This window comes from Cervus canadensis, chromosome 7, assembly GCF_019320065.1.
Source record: "Cervus canadensis isolate Bull #8, Minnesota chromosome 7, ASM1932006v1, whole genome shotgun sequence".
Classification (NCBI taxonomy): Eukaryota; Metazoa; Chordata; class Mammalia; order Artiodactyla; family Cervidae; genus Cervus; species Cervus canadensis.
In genome coordinates this window covers 47,948,236-47,966,418 of record NC_057392.1, presented here as the reverse complement: position 1 = coordinate 47,966,418, position 18,183 = coordinate 47,948,236, and the positions used below count along the sequence as shown (strand labels likewise).

The 18,183-nt window shown below is 34.1% G+C and overlaps 1 protein-coding gene across 12 annotated transcripts in view; it reads left to right on the top strand.

The window, feature by feature from the left end:
• The window catches only part of DLG1 (discs large MAGUK scaffold protein 1), a 261,150-nt gene that overhangs the window by 200,401 nt on the left and 42,566 nt on the right, over positions 1-18,183 (top strand). For all 12 annotated transcript variants that reach the window (XM_043473294.1, XM_043473302.1, XM_043473301.1 and 9 more), the window contains one exon: positions 14,669-14,783. In XM_043473294.1, coding sequence (XP_043329229.1) covers positions 14,669-14,783 — 115 coding nt within the window. The remainder of the gene's footprint in view (positions 1-14,668; positions 14,784-18,183) is intronic.

Here is an 18,183-nt window from a genome sequence, read left to right as displayed (position 1 = left end):
AATTTTTAAATGTTTATTTTTTTAAATCTGTCATCTAACCAAACACATACTTTTAAAGATACTTTTTGCTAACTTAGTGGTTGAAAAGCAAAGATAGTCTATTAAGTTATCTCAATTTTTTCTGACTTTTGAATTAGATTATATTTATTAATATCAGGGTTAAGATACTCTAGTAGCTTTTATTGTTACTTTAAAAAAAAGAATACAAATTTGGAATATGATATGTTTCTAAATAGTGAAGTCTTATGGATATAACCTTGCCAGGTTCCTGCTGGGAGATGATAATGGAAAATTTGAGGTCATGTTAAACATACATAAGACTCTAGTGTACATCAACATAACCGTTTCAGTGAAACCTCAGTGGAATTTAAAAAGCTTAAACACCCAAAAGAAAACATAGCATACTAGTTAATGTTCATAAACAAGGTGAAGAAGGAAAAAATGATGTGACTAAAGGAGCCAGGCAAAACATTCTATAATTTGGCAACATTAGTTTAGTTACATTTATTATTCTTTTCTTAGAGCAGAATTTATTTCTATAACAAAACCCCAATATGTGTGTTATGTGATCAAAGTAGTATATTCGGCATTGCTTGCTATTTCATAGTATAATATTTATTATAAACCATAACATTCTAGGTTCGTAACTGAACAAAAATAAATTCATTTATGTAAGAGGTAAGTTCCAAATAAATCACATTAATCAAACAAATTAAAGAATAATAGATGAACTCAGAATGCCAACTTATTAATTTTTGTGAGAAACAAAAGCTGCCACTGGGACTTACCCATGCTTTTATCTTCTGGCCAACACGTTCTTGCCAATAGGTGTATTATGTGGAAACCAAATACAAAAGCAACAAGGAAAATAAAACGTAAACATACTTCTATCCATACAGCTTCACCTAGCATTAAGCAAAACTAAGAAGACAGGTATAATATCTGGGCAACAAAATACAGGTAAAGGCTGTTTAAGCAGGTTAAGATCTGGCAAAAGCTACATGGATAGAAGAGAAGGGTAAAAAAAAACATGAATGTTGAGAATGCTCAGTGGTAACCAAACTTAAATTGAACTTCCTAAAGGTGAGAGGCTATAAACGCCTTGTTTATAGCAGGGCACATGAAAATTGGAGTAGCAAGCTAGCAAAAGCCATCCTTGATGTGGTTTTGTTTAGAGAACTTGAGGGACCCATATTTGGTCAAAACCATCTGTCTTGCTAGTATCAGATAAGTTGACAATTTTTTGGTTTTAAAGGATTTAAAAATATGCTTTCAACTCTACCCTGCACTCCAAACTTTCTGGTACAGCCAACTCATTTAGTAATAAGCAGTTTAACAGGAACTGGCCTGGCATTCATACAGAGATATTAATAAGAAGAGGTGGAAACAAACAACAAAGCTTATAAGCAAGAGGAAAAGATGGCTTAACAACCAGAAGAAATTGATTTTGAGCTAGCATAACCCAGGAAAGAAGAAGAAAGCAAACCGTTTTCTTAAGTTGAAACACAAAGAGACATTATAGAAAATTCAATATGGGACATAAAGAATACAGTAGGAAAAGTAAACAAAATGAAACAAAAGCAAAGAGAATTTTTAAAGGTCAGAGAGAAAAACAGGTTGTTTTATATATATATATATATATATATATATATGAGAAGTCGCTCAGTTGTGTCCAACTCTTTGACACCCCATGGACTGTATGGTCCATGGAATTCTCCAGGCCAGAATACTAGAGTAGGTAGCCTTTCCCTTCTCTAGGGGATCTTCCCAACCCAGGGATGCTGTGTTATATTATAGCATATAATAATTAGACTTTCTGGAAAAAATAATTTTTTTTAAAAGAAGGGAATAAATGCTTGAACTTATAATTCACTCAAGAAAACTTTCCTCAATTAAAAGGAAGTGATTCTTTATATTGAAAATACACAGCATGATAGAAAACTCAGAATGGTCAAAATCCAGATATATTCTAGTTAATGTTTATGAAGAATCTTCTGAAACCCGGTTAAAAATATTACCTTATTAATAAAGAGATAAAAATTGATAAGAGAACTGCTTTGATGCTTGGTGAGCGTAGATCAGGACAGGGATCTTTCATTTATCAGCGGTGTGTTTAGTGACTCTTGCCTAAGCCTGAAATGTGCCTCTGTACCCACTGGGCATCCCTGCCACCCATGGCTGGCAGAGGTGGGCTTCCCTTGTCCTAGGATAGGTATTTTGTGGGCCTAGGAATCTCCTTTTCAGATTATCTTTTTCTGTGCTTGTACTCTGGTTTTGTTGTTCTTTTTTGTGATTTTTATGCTTTTCTTCTGTGTGAATCTTTCTGATTGACACTTTTTCTTTAGTTATATTCAAAACTTTCAACTTTTCTAATCTTGATGGAGCCATTTTTGTATCAAGGAGAATTTGCATCCAACATTGCTTATTCAAGTAACTACTACTTAGCAGACATCTTCTGTTTTAAGGTTAGACTCTTATGTTACTTGTTCTTGTGTATATATCTTTTTTCCCCAAATATCTCCTAAACACCAGACATTACTTATTTGATTTCTCCAGATGTATTTCTCCCTAATGTTTGAAACTGAGCATGTCTGAAACATTTCTTTTACTCCTTCAGTAAATGGCATTTCCATTGATGCTTAAGTCAGAAGACTAGGACTCAGCCTTGACCTCCCTTCCCTTTTCTCACCCTCTATTTCTCGGCCACTAACCTGACCAAACCCACTGTCATATCTTACCTGAACTTTTCTCATAGCCTCCAGCAAGTCTCCTTACTTCTTTCTTTTACTTTCTCCAGGCCATCAGCCAAAATCATCTTTTAAAATAAAAAGATTGGATTGTATCATTTCCCATTTAAAACACTTCCAGTTATGCTCTGAATAAAATCCTAATAGAGCCTGCAAGGCCATGTGTGATTGAGCACAGTATAACATGTTTGGCTTTACTGTGCTCCCTCTACTCATTTTTTTGCTCCTTAAGCTCTAACCATATAGTCCTTCTTTCAGACCCTTGATTACAGCAGGTATTTTCCTAATTCTCTGTTCATTCTGTTAGAATATTTTTCCCCCTGTTATTTATATGATTGGCTCCCTCTTATGATTCCATTTCTTTTAGCACTGTTGATATTTTTCGTTATAACACTTAACACAGTTTATATGTTTATTTAGGTGCCTGTTTGTTTTTATTTATTTAAGCCTTGCTCTGGAGCTTTATGAAACACATAGCTATATCCCTACATACAGATGATGATATAGACTCAATAAAAGCTAGCAATAGCTAGGATTCAGTCCCAGGTCTGTTGCCTTAAAAAATGTAAGTACTTTTCACTAGGAATATTTTGATAAGTGTTTAGCCTGGCAGTATTGACTTATACTGTATTTTTTTTTTTACCACAGCTGTGGTGTCATTGCCTAATAAACACAACATAAGTACCGATAGAGCACAGAAAACAAACTACCTTAGAAATTCAAGAGGAGGTAAATCATATTGCATGCTATAAAGGGAAAAATGCCATAGAGTAGGATTGGAACTTAACTGGAAGCCTAATGAATGGGCAGGCTTTCAATGGGCCGAGAGAAAAAATGACATTCTATAAAGAATGACAGAAGACCAAGGATAATAGAATTAAAATTTAAAAGTGTGTTTTGGGTACTTTGAAAACTTACCTGTCCTCTTTTCTTTATTGCTACTTACCTTATGTTTGTCTATTAGGCAGTGACACAGTGGCTTTATGTTTTAATATTATTTAATTATGTAGTTTTAATAAATGTATTTTTGTCATACAGCACTTAAAAAGAAAAAAAAAAACATATTCCACATCATCAGTGTGTAACTGCTGTGAGAGCCAAGGATATAAATTGAAGATAAGAGTCAGATTTTCTTTCTCAGTGAGGGGACTATTTTCCAAAGTACAAATGGAATTGCCTGATACTCTGATAATCAGTCATCTCCTTACAGTTAGTATCTTCACTTTAATAATGACAGACCCCTTTGGATTCTCTGCTTCATTGATAATCTGACATATATACATATGTGCAAAGAGGTAAGCTTCTTTGGTAAGAGCAAGTTTTTATCTTTCAGGATCTATAGCTTGCCTATTAGTCATCCATGAAATACTGTTAACAAGTTTTTCAGCCGATATACTTTAAACTTTTATGACATAGGCTCTAAGTATGAAAACCTCTACAAAACATTTAGAAGGACTTCATCTACCTCCCCTCAGTTTTGCTAACTCCAAAAATAAGCAACAATATATTTTTTAGAACTTTACTACTAGTCATTTTGGGGAATTACAATCAGAAATCAAACACAGGCACTGGAATTACTATTCTGATGTTTTAATGCATATCCAGAATATAGAAAATTTTGACAAATAAGTTGGGTATATAGACTGTAATAGAAAAAAATATATGCCAGACATCTAACCATATTTATTACCTCTTTTAATTCCCATAAAGCCCTTAAAGTGGGCACTTTTAGTGCTATTTTCATTACAGTTTAATGAAATAAGGCACAGGAACGTTAAGCAACTTGCCAGTTACACAGCTGTTACATGGTTAAAATTTATTGCTAGCCCTTTGTAGAGGAGAAGAAACTTTTCCTCTGCCCTTTTAGTTTCAGGGGCTGGGATCTATGAATTAAATTGACAGAAGACACATTAACAGAAGAAAAGTTTTTATTTTGTATGCGTACAGGGAGCCAACAAGTATGAGAAGTAGCCAGGTCATTAAATTGTCATTGTTGTTCAGGCGTTCAGTTGTGTCCAATTCTTTGCGACACCATGGGCTGCAGCACCCCAGGCTCCTCTGTCCTCCACTATCTCCTAGAGTTTGCTCAAGTTCATGTTCATTCAGTCAGCGATGCTATCTAACCATCTAATTATTTGCCAACCCCTTCTTTTGCCTTCAGTTTTTCCTAGATCAGGGTCTTTTCCAATGAGTCAACTCTTCACATCAGGTGGCCCAAGTATTGGAACTTCAGCTTCAGCATCAGTCCTTCCAGTGAATATTCAGGGATGATTTCCTTTAGGATTGACTGGTTTGATCTCCTTGCAGTCAAAGGGACTCTCAAGAGTCTTCTCCAGCACCACTATTAAATGGTTAAAGTTAAAGGCTTACCTGCCTAACAGAGTTTGGAAAGGGGAGTGGAGAGAAAAGTCTTATAATGGAAAAACAAAATAGTTTTCTTAAGGAAAGAAAAGAACATTTTTAGGAGAAAGTTTGTGACAATATTTGTCTCTACAGTAAGAGTAGTCTTTCCATCTTCTTCAAGGCCGTAAAGCTCCCCAAGAAAGGAGAGTTATTATACAATAGCCTCGTTTCCCAGAAATTGCTACTTCTAGTCAGATAAGGAAAGCTTTAAGAAGGCTTTTTTCTATGTTTGTTGGACCTCAAATGCCCTCAGTTTAAAATAATCTCTGTGACAGCTCTGGGGTTCCAAATGATCTCCATACGTTGAATACCTCTCGAGCACATAGTAAAGCTACTTCCCTTCACAAAAAGTTCTAAACTCAAAATATTTTATCTCACTGTTAACTCATTGTATACTGTAACTTTCAGACTTTATTTTTTGTTTCAGAAATAATTATATTGCAATGATATGATAAAGGAAAAAGAGCAAAAGGAAAGAATTAAACATATATTAAATGTATTTTCTTTCCCAGTGGATAAATCTTAAATTTGTGAGGTATTTTATTTTGTTTTGTTTAGGAGAAAAAAACATTTTCGAGACTGGTGTTGCTATCCCTAATCTTCAAGTGACTAAAGCCTAGAAAAGCTTAGAGGTTTGGCCAGAGCCACTTTTCTCAGTTTCAAAGGTTTAATTTAAATCTGAGTTACAGGGATGGAGTTTTGTGCATCTTCTTATCTTATTTTCATAAATACTTTTGGTAGCAACCAGAAAGTTTGGAGACTGAATAGAGAGGTTGTATTGGATTAGTAGCATTTCTTTGCAAGCACTTGTCATTTCTTAAAGTGATGTTCTGTAGCAGGCTCCTAATTAATTTTTTTCACTAACTTACTTTCCTTCCTATACCTTTCTAACTCTTTCCTAACTACTTAAAACAACCAGCCTGACTTCTGACTCAGAAACTTTGACTTTTTGTTTCTAGACCAGTCTTAGTATCCATTCTCTGACAGTTGTTGCTCTCAGATGTTAACTCTTATGTTTAATTAATATATTTCATTATAGAGTATGAATAAGTTTTATTCTTCACAGATGGGATTGCAAGCTTCAAAGAAATTAGAGGAGATAAAATTTCTCCCCACTCTCTTCCCACTGGCTTTCTTCTACCTTTTCACTTCTAGTATGGAGATACAAACTAAGATTAGAAGTTGAAAAGGGAAACAAAATGCAGGAAGTTGGCTATTAAATATTGTCTCTCCTCTTGCAGTCATACACATACTATTTAACTTGTAGCCAATAGTTCAGAGATTCCCTAACATACTTCATGATAGGGAATATAGTTTGATTCAGAAATTTCTGAAATGCTTAGTGGAGATTATCTCTTTAACATTTTACTTCTCTCCAGTGGTAGCTTTCCTGAAATGAGTTGTGGTGTAATTTTTAGAAGAGGGATACAAATCACTTAACAAGAGAAAAGAAATGAGACTCTTCTTCCAAAATAAAAGAAAAGATAACAGAGGATGAGTATAAGGTGAAAATTCTTAGAGCTGAAAGTATGAGTTAATTGAAACAAAAAGAAAAGATAGGAATCTTAGCTAGGTAAATAAAATGGGAGGTTTAAAGGAAAACTAACTTTGAGGAAAGTATTTAAGTACGTTCGAAACAGGCAGATGGTTATGAGGAATTGTTAATAGTAAGTAACGACCATAAATATGAAAATCTGAACAGAGTGAACAAAATCAGTAAGGCACAAGTTTAAGATATTGTCAGGAATTTACCTTAGATCTCTAATATCTTAAATGTTGAATATCTGAGCTTTAGTTGCTTTGTAGTAACTTAGATCTCAGCAAAGAACATTTTCTGCCTCACTGTAAGAGGTAATGTGATCTTTTTACAGAAAGTTTTTAAATTTCTAAAATGTAGAATACTAGGATTTTGGATGATTCAGTTTGCAAAATGGCTGAAAACAACTAATAGTGCTGCATGAAGTATAATGAACATCTAATTAAAAGCATCGGAGCAACTTCCCTGGCAGTCTAGTGACCAAGACTCCACACTGCCAATGCAGGGGCCAGGGTTCGATCCCTGTTCAGGAAACTAGGTCCACATAGAGCAACTAAGAGTTCACAGGCTGCAACAAATACCGAAGATCTCATGTGCTTTAACTAAGATCTGGTGTGGCCAAATAAAAAATATTTTTTTAAAAGCATCAGATCACTGCTAAGACAGTAAGGAATTATCAAACAAAAAGTGAAGGGAAACTGGGAACTCAGAGAGCTAAAGAATCACAGAAGTCACTGTTGAAAAAGTTCAGTGATGTACTGTCTTACAGGAGTCGGTTGTTAAACTTTCAGGAATTTTGCAAACTAGTTGTTAAACATGATGATTATTGAAAATTACACAAATGTACAGATAAATTATATTTAAAAGATTATAATGTTAAAGGTTATGAAACTTTAAAATAAAAGTGATAAAACTCATCACTTCCTAATAGTTTTCTAGGATAGCCACTAATATGATGGAACATTTTAGTGGCTATCATAGGGTGATAAAGAGAACATACAAAATAAGATAGTAGATTTATAACTGAATCACCCAGAACTTCCTCCTCCTCACTCCCAGAAAAAAATTAGAATCGCAGAATCAGATGAAAGGATATCCCTGTGAGCCCCAAAATACACACAAGAATAAACAAGCTGTCAACAGCTGTAAGACCCTGTGATAGTGATATCAGCATCTGTACGAGGAGAAGTGATAGAAGCCTGAAAGTCAGTCTGTACTCATTTAAAAATGCAGTGGATCAATTTGAGAACAGCACCTGAAGCTGTAAGGGTTTTTGCACAGTCTGTATGTGAGTGCAAGGTATCTCAGTAAGGTGTGAAGGAGCTGGATCTGTCTGAGCCCCTTGGTACAGTTAACAGCTATAGCTCAATTTTAGTTCAAAGCCCCTCACTAAGGGAGAACTTCTGGAAGGTCCAGATGAATGGGAGGAAAGAACAGCACCCAGAAATCTCACAGTGTATGAGATACGTCTTTGAACACTTGACAGAAACTTGGCAAAAAGGAGTTCTAGAGCTGTGAAGATAGAAAACTTGAAAAATCCTGACCCAGTACTCTTTATCTTTAATTGAAAGTTCAAGAAAACTAATTTACATAAAAATGAACAACAGAAAAGGATCAAGATTTAATCCAATGGAAACCTATTTGAAAAATGAATATGAGGATCAGAATAATGTCTCTACAATGAAAGTATGCCAGAATGACATGCCCAGAAAACAAATGAAAAGTATAACCTAATATTGCAAAACAAGTTAAAGAAAACTGATGATGATGTGGAAGAAAAATGTAAATGAGTTAATAGAACTCAAATTATTAGAAATAAAGAGCATTTTTTAAAAAAAATTTAGTTTAGAAGGAGCACAATAGTTATTTAAAGCAAGTAGGTAGAAAAACAGGAAACTTTTAAAAATAAAAATTAAAGAATTCTTTCCCTTCCACATCCTAATCAATTTTGTATTAAAGCCATTGTATGTGAAGGATAGCAAGGTAGTTAGGTGCATTGCAAGACCAGGAAGGTAGGGGACAGCTATGGTAACCCAATAGGACTGACCCCTGATGAGGGCAGGAGCTGTCCTGGTGTAAGAAGTGGGAACCTGAGCAAAGTGAGATGGTTACACATTGGACTGGTCCAAATCCAGTCTGGAAAGTAGGTGGTTCTAAAGACAGAAGACTAGTTCCATAGAGAGATTGATCAAATGAATATTTATTTTAAGGGTAATGTTATCTGTAACTTTTACTGTTCGAGAAGAGAGTTATAAATATAGAAAATGGGAAAAATATAAACCATATAATATTAGAATTGAAAAATTAGTATGAACATATTGTTTTCCATTTATACAATTATAAACATAAATGTGTATCTACTTTACATACATATGTTGTAATTCTCTAGCTCAGTCCACTGAAAAGATGTGGGCTCAGTGCCACCCCAGTAGCAGTCAACACACCTAAGACTCAGATCTTGGTTTCTAAATACTCAGTTCAGTTCAGTCGCTCAGTCATGTCCGACTCTTTGCAGCCCCATGAACTGCAGCACACCAGGCCTCCCTATCCATCACCAACTGTCAGAGTCTACCCAAACCCATGTCCATTGAGTCAGTGATGCCATCCAACCACCTCATCCTCTGTCGTCCCCTTCTCCTCCTGCCCTCAATTTTTCCCAGCATCAGGGTCTTTTCAAATGAGTCAGCTCTTCGTATCAGGTGGCCAAAGTATTGGAGTTTCCGCTTCAGCATCAGTCCTTCCAATGAACACCTAGGCCTGATCTCCTTTATGATGGACTGGTTGGATCTCCTTGCAGTCCAAGGGACTTTCAAGAGTCTTCTCTAACACCACAGTTCAAAAGCATCAATTCTTCAGCACTCAGCTTTCTCTATAGTCCAACTCTCACATCCATACATGACTACTGGAAAAACCATAGCCTTGACTAGACAGACCTTTGTTGACAAAGTAATGTCTCTGCTTTTTAATATGGTGTCTAGGTTGGTCATAACTTTCCTTCTAAGGAGTAAGCGTCTTTTAATTTCATGGCTGCAATCACCATCTGCAGTGATTTTGGAGACCAAAAAAATAAAGTCAGCCACTGTTTCCCCATCTATTTGCCATTCCCATTCTAAATTGCCAAGGCTGTTTGGATAAATATCTTGTTTCAAGAGTTGGGCAGGGAAAGTATTAGATTATCCTGTAATATTTTATGCCAGAAAGCATGGTACTCAAGGAATGATGGGAGGCATGTCAAAAGGGTATATAATCCAGTTCAAAAGGCCAAATAGGGAACAATTGGAGCATCAAATTTATGATAATAATACCTGATAGTAATCCACTGAATGAACTAGGAAATAATGAGTCTTTACTAATACAAATAAATGAGTTAATTGAAAGTTTGATGAGAATGGAGAAGTGTGCATGGTTTTAATAACTTATTATTTGCAATTGAAAAAAAAAAAGTAATTTTGCAGTAAAGAAACCTGGCAGACACAACCTTCATCAAGTGCTAAAAGTTAATAGCATCAGTAGTGGGACAAATCAAAAATGTATCCCACCTGGTAGGGTGCATTGGAAGAAACATACATCTCTTCTGTAACATTGCTGCCAAAGTTGCAGGACTCATCATGTGGGAACATCAACAAATCTAAAGAGAAGTTCTAAAAAATAATTGACATGTAGTTTTCAGCAGTAGTAAGATTGCAAAGTCAAGGAGACTGAGGAACTGCTCTCACTGGAGGGGATGTTTTAAAATACGACAGTTTAAATGCCTATGTACTCTCATAAGACAACTCATGGTTTCAAACTTGATTGATTTGCTCTTAATGACATTATTGAGAAAACTTGAATGTGAGCATGATGTAGTAATGTATTAATGTTGCTTTCTTAATTTTGATGGTTTTGTGATTGTATTAAAAAACATCTTTATTTGTAGGAAATATACACTGAGAATTCAAGAGTGATGAGACATCATGATAGCAAGTTACTCTCAAATGGTTCAGGAAAAACAGTTTGTGATTACTTCAATTTTGAAAAGTATATTAATCTTTTAAAAAATAATAATGGATTTGAGAGTGACAGATACAGAAAGTTGGCAGAGAATATTCGACATACATATAATAGGAATCTCATAGGAAAAAACCAGTACAACTAAACAAAAATGTATAAACAGGAAAACTTTTCTAAAATTAAAAAAAAATTAAAACTGCATATCAGAAGGTCAAAAGGATTGTCCAGGTACCTAAGGTGATAACAATCACTGAGAAATATTCTAATAAAATTATTGAAATTAAAAATATGTTGGTGAAATTGCAGGCCCTCAAAAAAGGTTTTTTAAAGAAAAGAGAATGAAGTTGTCATCAGAACTTCATCAGCAGTAGTTTATAGGAGACAGTGCAGTCAGTATACTTAAGAATCAGAGAAAGAAACTGAAACAAACTGGCTTGAAATATAAAGACTGCAGTCAAATATATTAGTGAAGAATTGGAGTTCACATAAACCCTTCCTGAGAAGAAAGAACAAACTTCAGACACCCAAGATGATGGAAGAGATACTGATATAAAGACTGATGTTAGTAATTAAGATAGTTATAAGGAAAAGAGTGTATAATATGAAAAAACTGTATGCTGTGACAATTTGGAGAAAATGCAGTTATCAGAACGTGGGGGTAGAATTGAAGATAATATTAACATAGAATAAACTTTCTGATAGCTTTGAAGTTATTAACATAAAAGAATAATGTTTCAAATCAGATTTGGGGAGATTGCTCATAGTAGGGGTCAAAATCCAAACAAAGGGTTATCATTAGAACAACAGAATAAAGCTTCCTAATTTTATGTTTATATATTCACTTTTATAAATATATAATTTTTATGTAGATATATTTTATTAAGTGTATATAAATGTTTTATAAACATGTTTAGTAAAATATAAATTTTATATAAATTTTTTATATATTATATTTAAATAATATATATGATCCCTTGTTTAGGAATCTAGTGTGTGTGTGTATATTTATAAACTTAGAAAGGCTTGTCCATGTGTGTGTGTGTATATTTGTGAACAAAAACATAGACTACACAGTGAGATTGTGTTCTAGTTACTGTTAGTTCATAACTACCCCTAAAGCTCAGTGGATTAAGATAGCAATCATTTTATGGATTCAGTAGGTTAGGAATTCAGCCAGAATTTTGGCTTAGATGGTCCTTGTGGCATAGACTGAAGTCACTTAATGGGATTCAGCAGATGGATAAGCTACTTTGGAAGGTCTAGAATGGCTTCTCTCTCCTTTTCTTGTGACTTTGTTGGTACCAGCTAAAGGTTTAGGCTCAGAGCATTATTGCATGACCTCTACAGAGCGGTGCTTGGACTTCTTACATGATCCCTGGCTTCCTCCAGTTCAAGCACCCCATAAGAACCAGGAAAAAGTTCCACAGACTCTACTGATCTAACCAGGAAAGTCACATATGATCATTTCTACCACATTCACTTGCTTAGAGTTAAGTCATAAGACCAGCCCAAATTGAAGAAGGGGATTAGACTTCACCTCTTGATGGGAAATGGCAAGGTCACATAGTACAAGACCATATGGGATGCCAGGCATCCTTGGAATATATAATCTGCCTCAGGCTATTTATATAAAAGGCATATTTGTAAATATATTCATATATATTCAACATATAAACATAGAATAGTATGAATAGAACTGGAGTTCACACACACTTCAGTCATATCAAAAATTAACTCACCTTAATTGTTTCAAGAAAACAATTTTCAGATTTGATAGTAAAGCAAAATCTAACCCTATACAGTATCTTCTTGTAACAGAGACAGAGGTTAGAAATAAAACAACCACGTAGCTATAAAAAAAAAAAGGAGGGACATCTGTATATGGTGTGGAGCATTCTTACTATTACTGCAGTAAGACCACTGCTATACTTATTATTGAATAAAATAAGCAAGGGGGAGAAATGTGTATGTTACGGTTTATTAAGGAAGGAGCAATACATATATGTGTGTGTACATATACACATAATTACAAAATATGTATAAATAAAGTATATGTTTACTAAAATAATATAGAATAAGTGTAAACATATTTGTGTGAACATATATTTACTTATTTTAAATGGAAGGATAAACCTTTCTTTAAATGTTTATAATGACCAGAATAGGGTAGGGAGAAAGGGATATCTTTGTTTAATATCCTTGTTTTATAGATTTGACTTTGGAACTATTTTACCTATGTATAAAAAAAAAAATGGAAAGTTTACAAAGCGACCCCTAAAAAGTGAAGTTGAAAATAAAAATGAACAAATGAACCTTGATGTATATCCATCTGGTAGCATTCACACCTAGGAAGGAATATTCCAAGTGATTTTAAAATGCTGTTCAACTGTATAATTCTAACAGAACATACTCCAAAATAAAAAGAACTAGGGAAGATAGTTAACTATTTTCAGTGATTGTGTAATGATTGTAATGTTGCTATTATAAACAAGTAAGTTGTGATGGAGTACTGTAATTCTGTTATCCCCAGTGTGTTGAGAACCAGGATTCTTCATATGTAAGAAAGCATTTAGAGATAAAAGAGATTAAGTAAAAACCTAATGGTACTAATTTTAATTAGAAGAGCCAGTGTAAACTCAAGATTCACTTCATATTTTTAACCTATGTCTTCATTCATCCATCTGTGTCTTAGCTGTGTCTTCACAGCCTAAAGATTTGCCATGAGGTGATAATTGTTGAATTGTCAGGGATTCATTTTTACTAATCAGTCTACTAATTTTTATACTTTAAATTTTCTATTATATTTTTAAAGAACAATAAAAGAATATATATTATTGTGAACATTTAAATATTTTTGAGTTTTTTGATGAATTGTTGCTTCAGTTGGCTTCCCCAGTGACTCAGCAGGTAAGGAATAATCCACCTGCAGGAGACACAGGTTTGATCTCTGGGTCAGAGAGATCCCCTGGAGAAGGAGATGGCAAACCACTCCAGTATTCTTGCCTGAAAAATCCTATGGACAGACAAGCCTGACAGGCTACAGTTAATTAGTCTTGGTATCCAGCAAATAAATTTGGTGACTGTGGTAAAACGAAGAGCAATGCAGCAATAATCATGTTTACTTTTTGTCTTCTTAAACTACACACACTCCAGACATAACTTGTTTTTGTTATGATACTGGTTTTATAAGAAAATCTGATGGTATCTGACTTGTCTGTTAGACAATTGGTCATTGTAAATAGAGAAAAAGGTATAAGTGGGTATAACCATGTAATTGTAGTATTTTTTAAGTGATTATAAACTTGTTATTATTAATAGTTTTGGTAGTTTTTAATGTATGGAATAATTTAAAATCATCCATCTTCAAAATCATTTGTTTTTGTATAAAAACTATCTTGAATAATATATTTTATTCCTTCAGATTGCTTTTTGTGTCTTAGTTTGCTGTTTTGAAAATTTGTAAATTATAAAATGAGTTGAAGTAAAGTCAATTTCATTAGCTTCTAAGGCATATTTTTCCCATATTACTGACTCTGCTCACATTGTATAATGTGAAAATATAATTAGCTGACTTCTTCATAGGGAAAAAGTCAGTAAACAAAGTGTCTAGTGTAAATTATTTTAGACTTTTTTCAGTATAGAAATTAGAATAAATCCTACTTTTTAAAATTTACAGTTAAATTCAGCACTAAAGTAAGATTAATACTGCTATTTGATGCATGGAGATTGTCTTTTAATTTATTAAATGTGATATAAGCTCTAAAATAGTGTACTGAAAATACTATTCTCAGCCAGTTCTAATTTATGGTACATTTAGAAGATTGTTATGTTTTGAAATTTACATATTAGGCAAAATCTTGTATAGATTACTCTCATAAGAGTCTGACCACATTTAATCAATTTTAAGACAGCTAACATATTTAATACTTTATCTTCAAGTAATTTTTTTGGATATAAAATATGAATTTACTTTTCTTTTTTCTTCTATCAGAATACAGTCGTTTTGAAGCCAAAATACATGACTTACGGGAGCAGATGATGAATAGTAGCATTAGTTCAGGTTCAGGTTCTCTTCGAACTAGCCAGAAGCGATCCCTCTATGTCAGGTAAACTTTTTTTAATTTCTAGTTATAGCAGTCTTCATTTATGCATGCAAGTTCTTTCAGGATTTTCACTATGATTAGTTTTCACTGTAGAAAAGTATATTGCAAGGAAAATGCAGTATTGAAAACCAAGGAAATTTTTTTTATGATTGATTTCCTGATAGTATGTCTTTTAGGAGTAGTATGTCTTTGGGAATATTATTATAATTTTATTAATGAAAGTTATATAACCTCTTGAATAATAATAGTATGATAAAGACAAAGTACATAAGGACTAGAAATTTTTTTAAGTTGTTATGACATATCATCCAACAGTTTTCTTTTCCGGTATCTTTTTTATAATAAAATATTCTTTGTTTGAGTAACACTTAATTACTATGATAATTTCTACCAGTCCTTCTCTTTTCACTGCTGTAATTTATCTCTGCCTACCTGGATAGTGTGCATTTCTAATTTGTGAACATTTCTAGGGTCTTGTGGAGTAAATAAATCTTAACTTCGGTTATTTTAGTTCAGTCCCTCTCTTCAGGTACGCCATTTACCATCATTCAAAACCATGTTAAACTCTGTCTTCTCCTGCTGTCATCTCTCTTTTGTACTTATCTTTTGTTGTTGTTGTTTTTGTCATTTTAGTGAGTTTCAGGATGGAAAGAAAATGCAAGCATTACTTGAGAGATTTTGCAGGTTCAGTTGCAGACCACAGTACAGTGAATATCACAATAAAAGAAGTCATGAATGTTTTGGTTCCCCAGTGCATATAAAACTTATATTTACACTGTTCTGTAGCCTATAAATGTACAATAGCATTATGGCTCTTCAAAAATATAATCTCAATTTTAAAATACTTTATTGCTAAAAAAAATGCTAATTTTCAACGAGCCTTAAGCAATTAAAAAAATTTTTTTTCTGATGGAAGGTCCTGCCTCTATGTTGATGATTGCTGACTGATCAGGGAGGTGGTTGCTAAAGGTTTGAGGTGGCTGTGGCAATTTCTTAAAATAAGACAGTGATAGAATTTGCCAAATTGATAACTCTTCCTTTCATGAACAATATCTCTGGAGCATGTAATGCTGCTTGATGGTATTTTAACCACAGTCAACTTTTTTCAAAATTACAGTCAATTCTCTCAAATTTTGCTGCTGCTTTATCAAGTAAGTTGATATAATGTTCCCATACCTTGTTGTCATTTCAATAAGCTTCACTGCATCTTCACCAGGAGTGGATTCTACCTCAAGAAACCACTTTCTTTGCTCATCCACAAGCATCCTCATCCTTTGAGTTTAAACATCTTTCCAAGTTTTATCATAGGATTGCAGCAGTTCAGCCACATCTTCTGGCTCCACTTCTCATTCTAGTTCTCTTTCTGTTTCTACCATGTATATAGTTACTTCCTCTGCTAAAGTCTTAAACCCCTCAAAGTCATCCATGAAGACTGGAATCAACTTCATGCAAACTCCTATTAATATTGACATTTTGACCTCTTCCCATGAATCAACAATGTTCTTAATGACATCTAAAGTCAAAATTACTCCTTGATCCATGGTCTACAGAATGGAAGTTGTCTCAGCATAACATTCATCTCATTGTACATCTCCATCAAAGCTCTTGGGTGACCAAGTACATTGTCAGTTAGCAGTAACATTTTGAAAGAAATCTTTTTTGAGCAGTAGGTTTTTAACAGTATGCTGAAAATACTCAGTAAACCATGTTGTAAACAAACATACTGTCATCTAGGCTTTGTTATTTCAATTCTAGAGCACAGGCAGAAGTCACTGTAGGTTTAGCATAGTTCTTAAAGACCCTTGGATTTTCAGAATGGTAAATAAGCATTGGCTTAACTTAAACTCACAGCTGCATTAAGCCCTGACAAGAGAATCAGCCTGCCCTTTGAAGTTTTGAAGCCAGGCATTGACTTCTCTTTAGCTATAAAAGTTCTAGATGGCATCTTCTTCCAATAGAAGTCTGTTTTGTCCACATTGAAAGTCTATTGTTTCGTGTAACAACTTTCATTACTTATCCTAGCTAGATCTTCTGGATAATTTGTTGCAGCTTCTACATCAGTACCTGCTGCTTTACCTTGCACTTCTATGTTGTAGGGACGGTTTCTTTCCTGAAACCTTAGGAACCAAACTTCAAACTTTTGCAGCTTGCCCACTTCTCTCAGCCTTCACAGAATTGAAGAGCTTCGGCCTTGCTCTGAGTTACACTTTGGCTCAAAGGAATGTTATGGCTGGTTTGATATTCTATCTAGACCTCTAAAATTTTCTCAGTATCAGCAATAAGCCTTTTTCACTTTCTTGTTTTTCCTGTGTGTACTCAAGTAGAACCTTCGTTTTTTTTCAGCTTGGCTTACTAGTAATGCAAGAAGCCTAGCTTTTGGCCTGTCTTAGCTTTCAACATGCCTTCTTCACCAAGCATAACTTTTTTCTGATTTAAAGTGAGAGACATGTGACTCTTCCTTTCACATGAACACTTAAGAGGCCGTCAGTGGCCTTTTAAGAGGCTTTTCAGTGGCCCAATTTCAATATTGTCATATTTCGGAGTAGGGAGGCCCAAGGAGAAGGGAGAGAGGTGGGGAAAAGGGCCAATTGGTGGAGCATTCAGAACACAGACATTTATCAAGTTACCATCTTAAAAAGCATGGTTTGTGATACCCCAAAATGATTACAATAGTAAAATTCAGGATCACTGATCACCATAATAAATATATTAATGAAAAAGTTTGAAGTATTGGGAGAATTACCAAAATGTGACACAGAGACGCAAAATGAGCAAATGTCAGAAAAATGACACCAGTAGTCATGCCAGACCAACACAGGGGCCTTCCATTTGTGGGGGAAAAAAAATACACCATATCTGCCAAGTGCAATAAAGTGAAACACAATAAAATGAGGCATGCCTGTAGACACATGTAGCCAATCTGCCATAATTAACCAGAAGTCTTATGGTTCTTGTTGGTAGATATATTTTTAATTTCAAAAGTAAGAATGAAGTTAAGGCTACAATAGACTATGTACAGTATGGTGCTTTTTTATAAAGATCTAAAACAAGTAAAATCATACATAAATACATAGTCATCCATATGTGTGTGGTAAAATCAAACCAACAGCAAAAAAGGGTAAAGAGCAAGGAAATAATAAACTCTGTATTCAGAATAGTGGTTATACTCTAATTAGCGCTTAACTCAATCTGAGGAAAGCAGGATTGAGGGAAAAAATACATAGGTGAATGTGAGTCACTGATAAAAGTTTTATGTAGAAACCTTTAGGTTAGATAGTAGATTAACAAGTGTTCATTAATTCTTATGATTAATAACCCACATAAGTATTCCATGAGTACTTCCCTTTTTTTATGAATCAAAATACTAAAAGGCAAAGTTTAAATGTTAACATAGGGGGTAGAA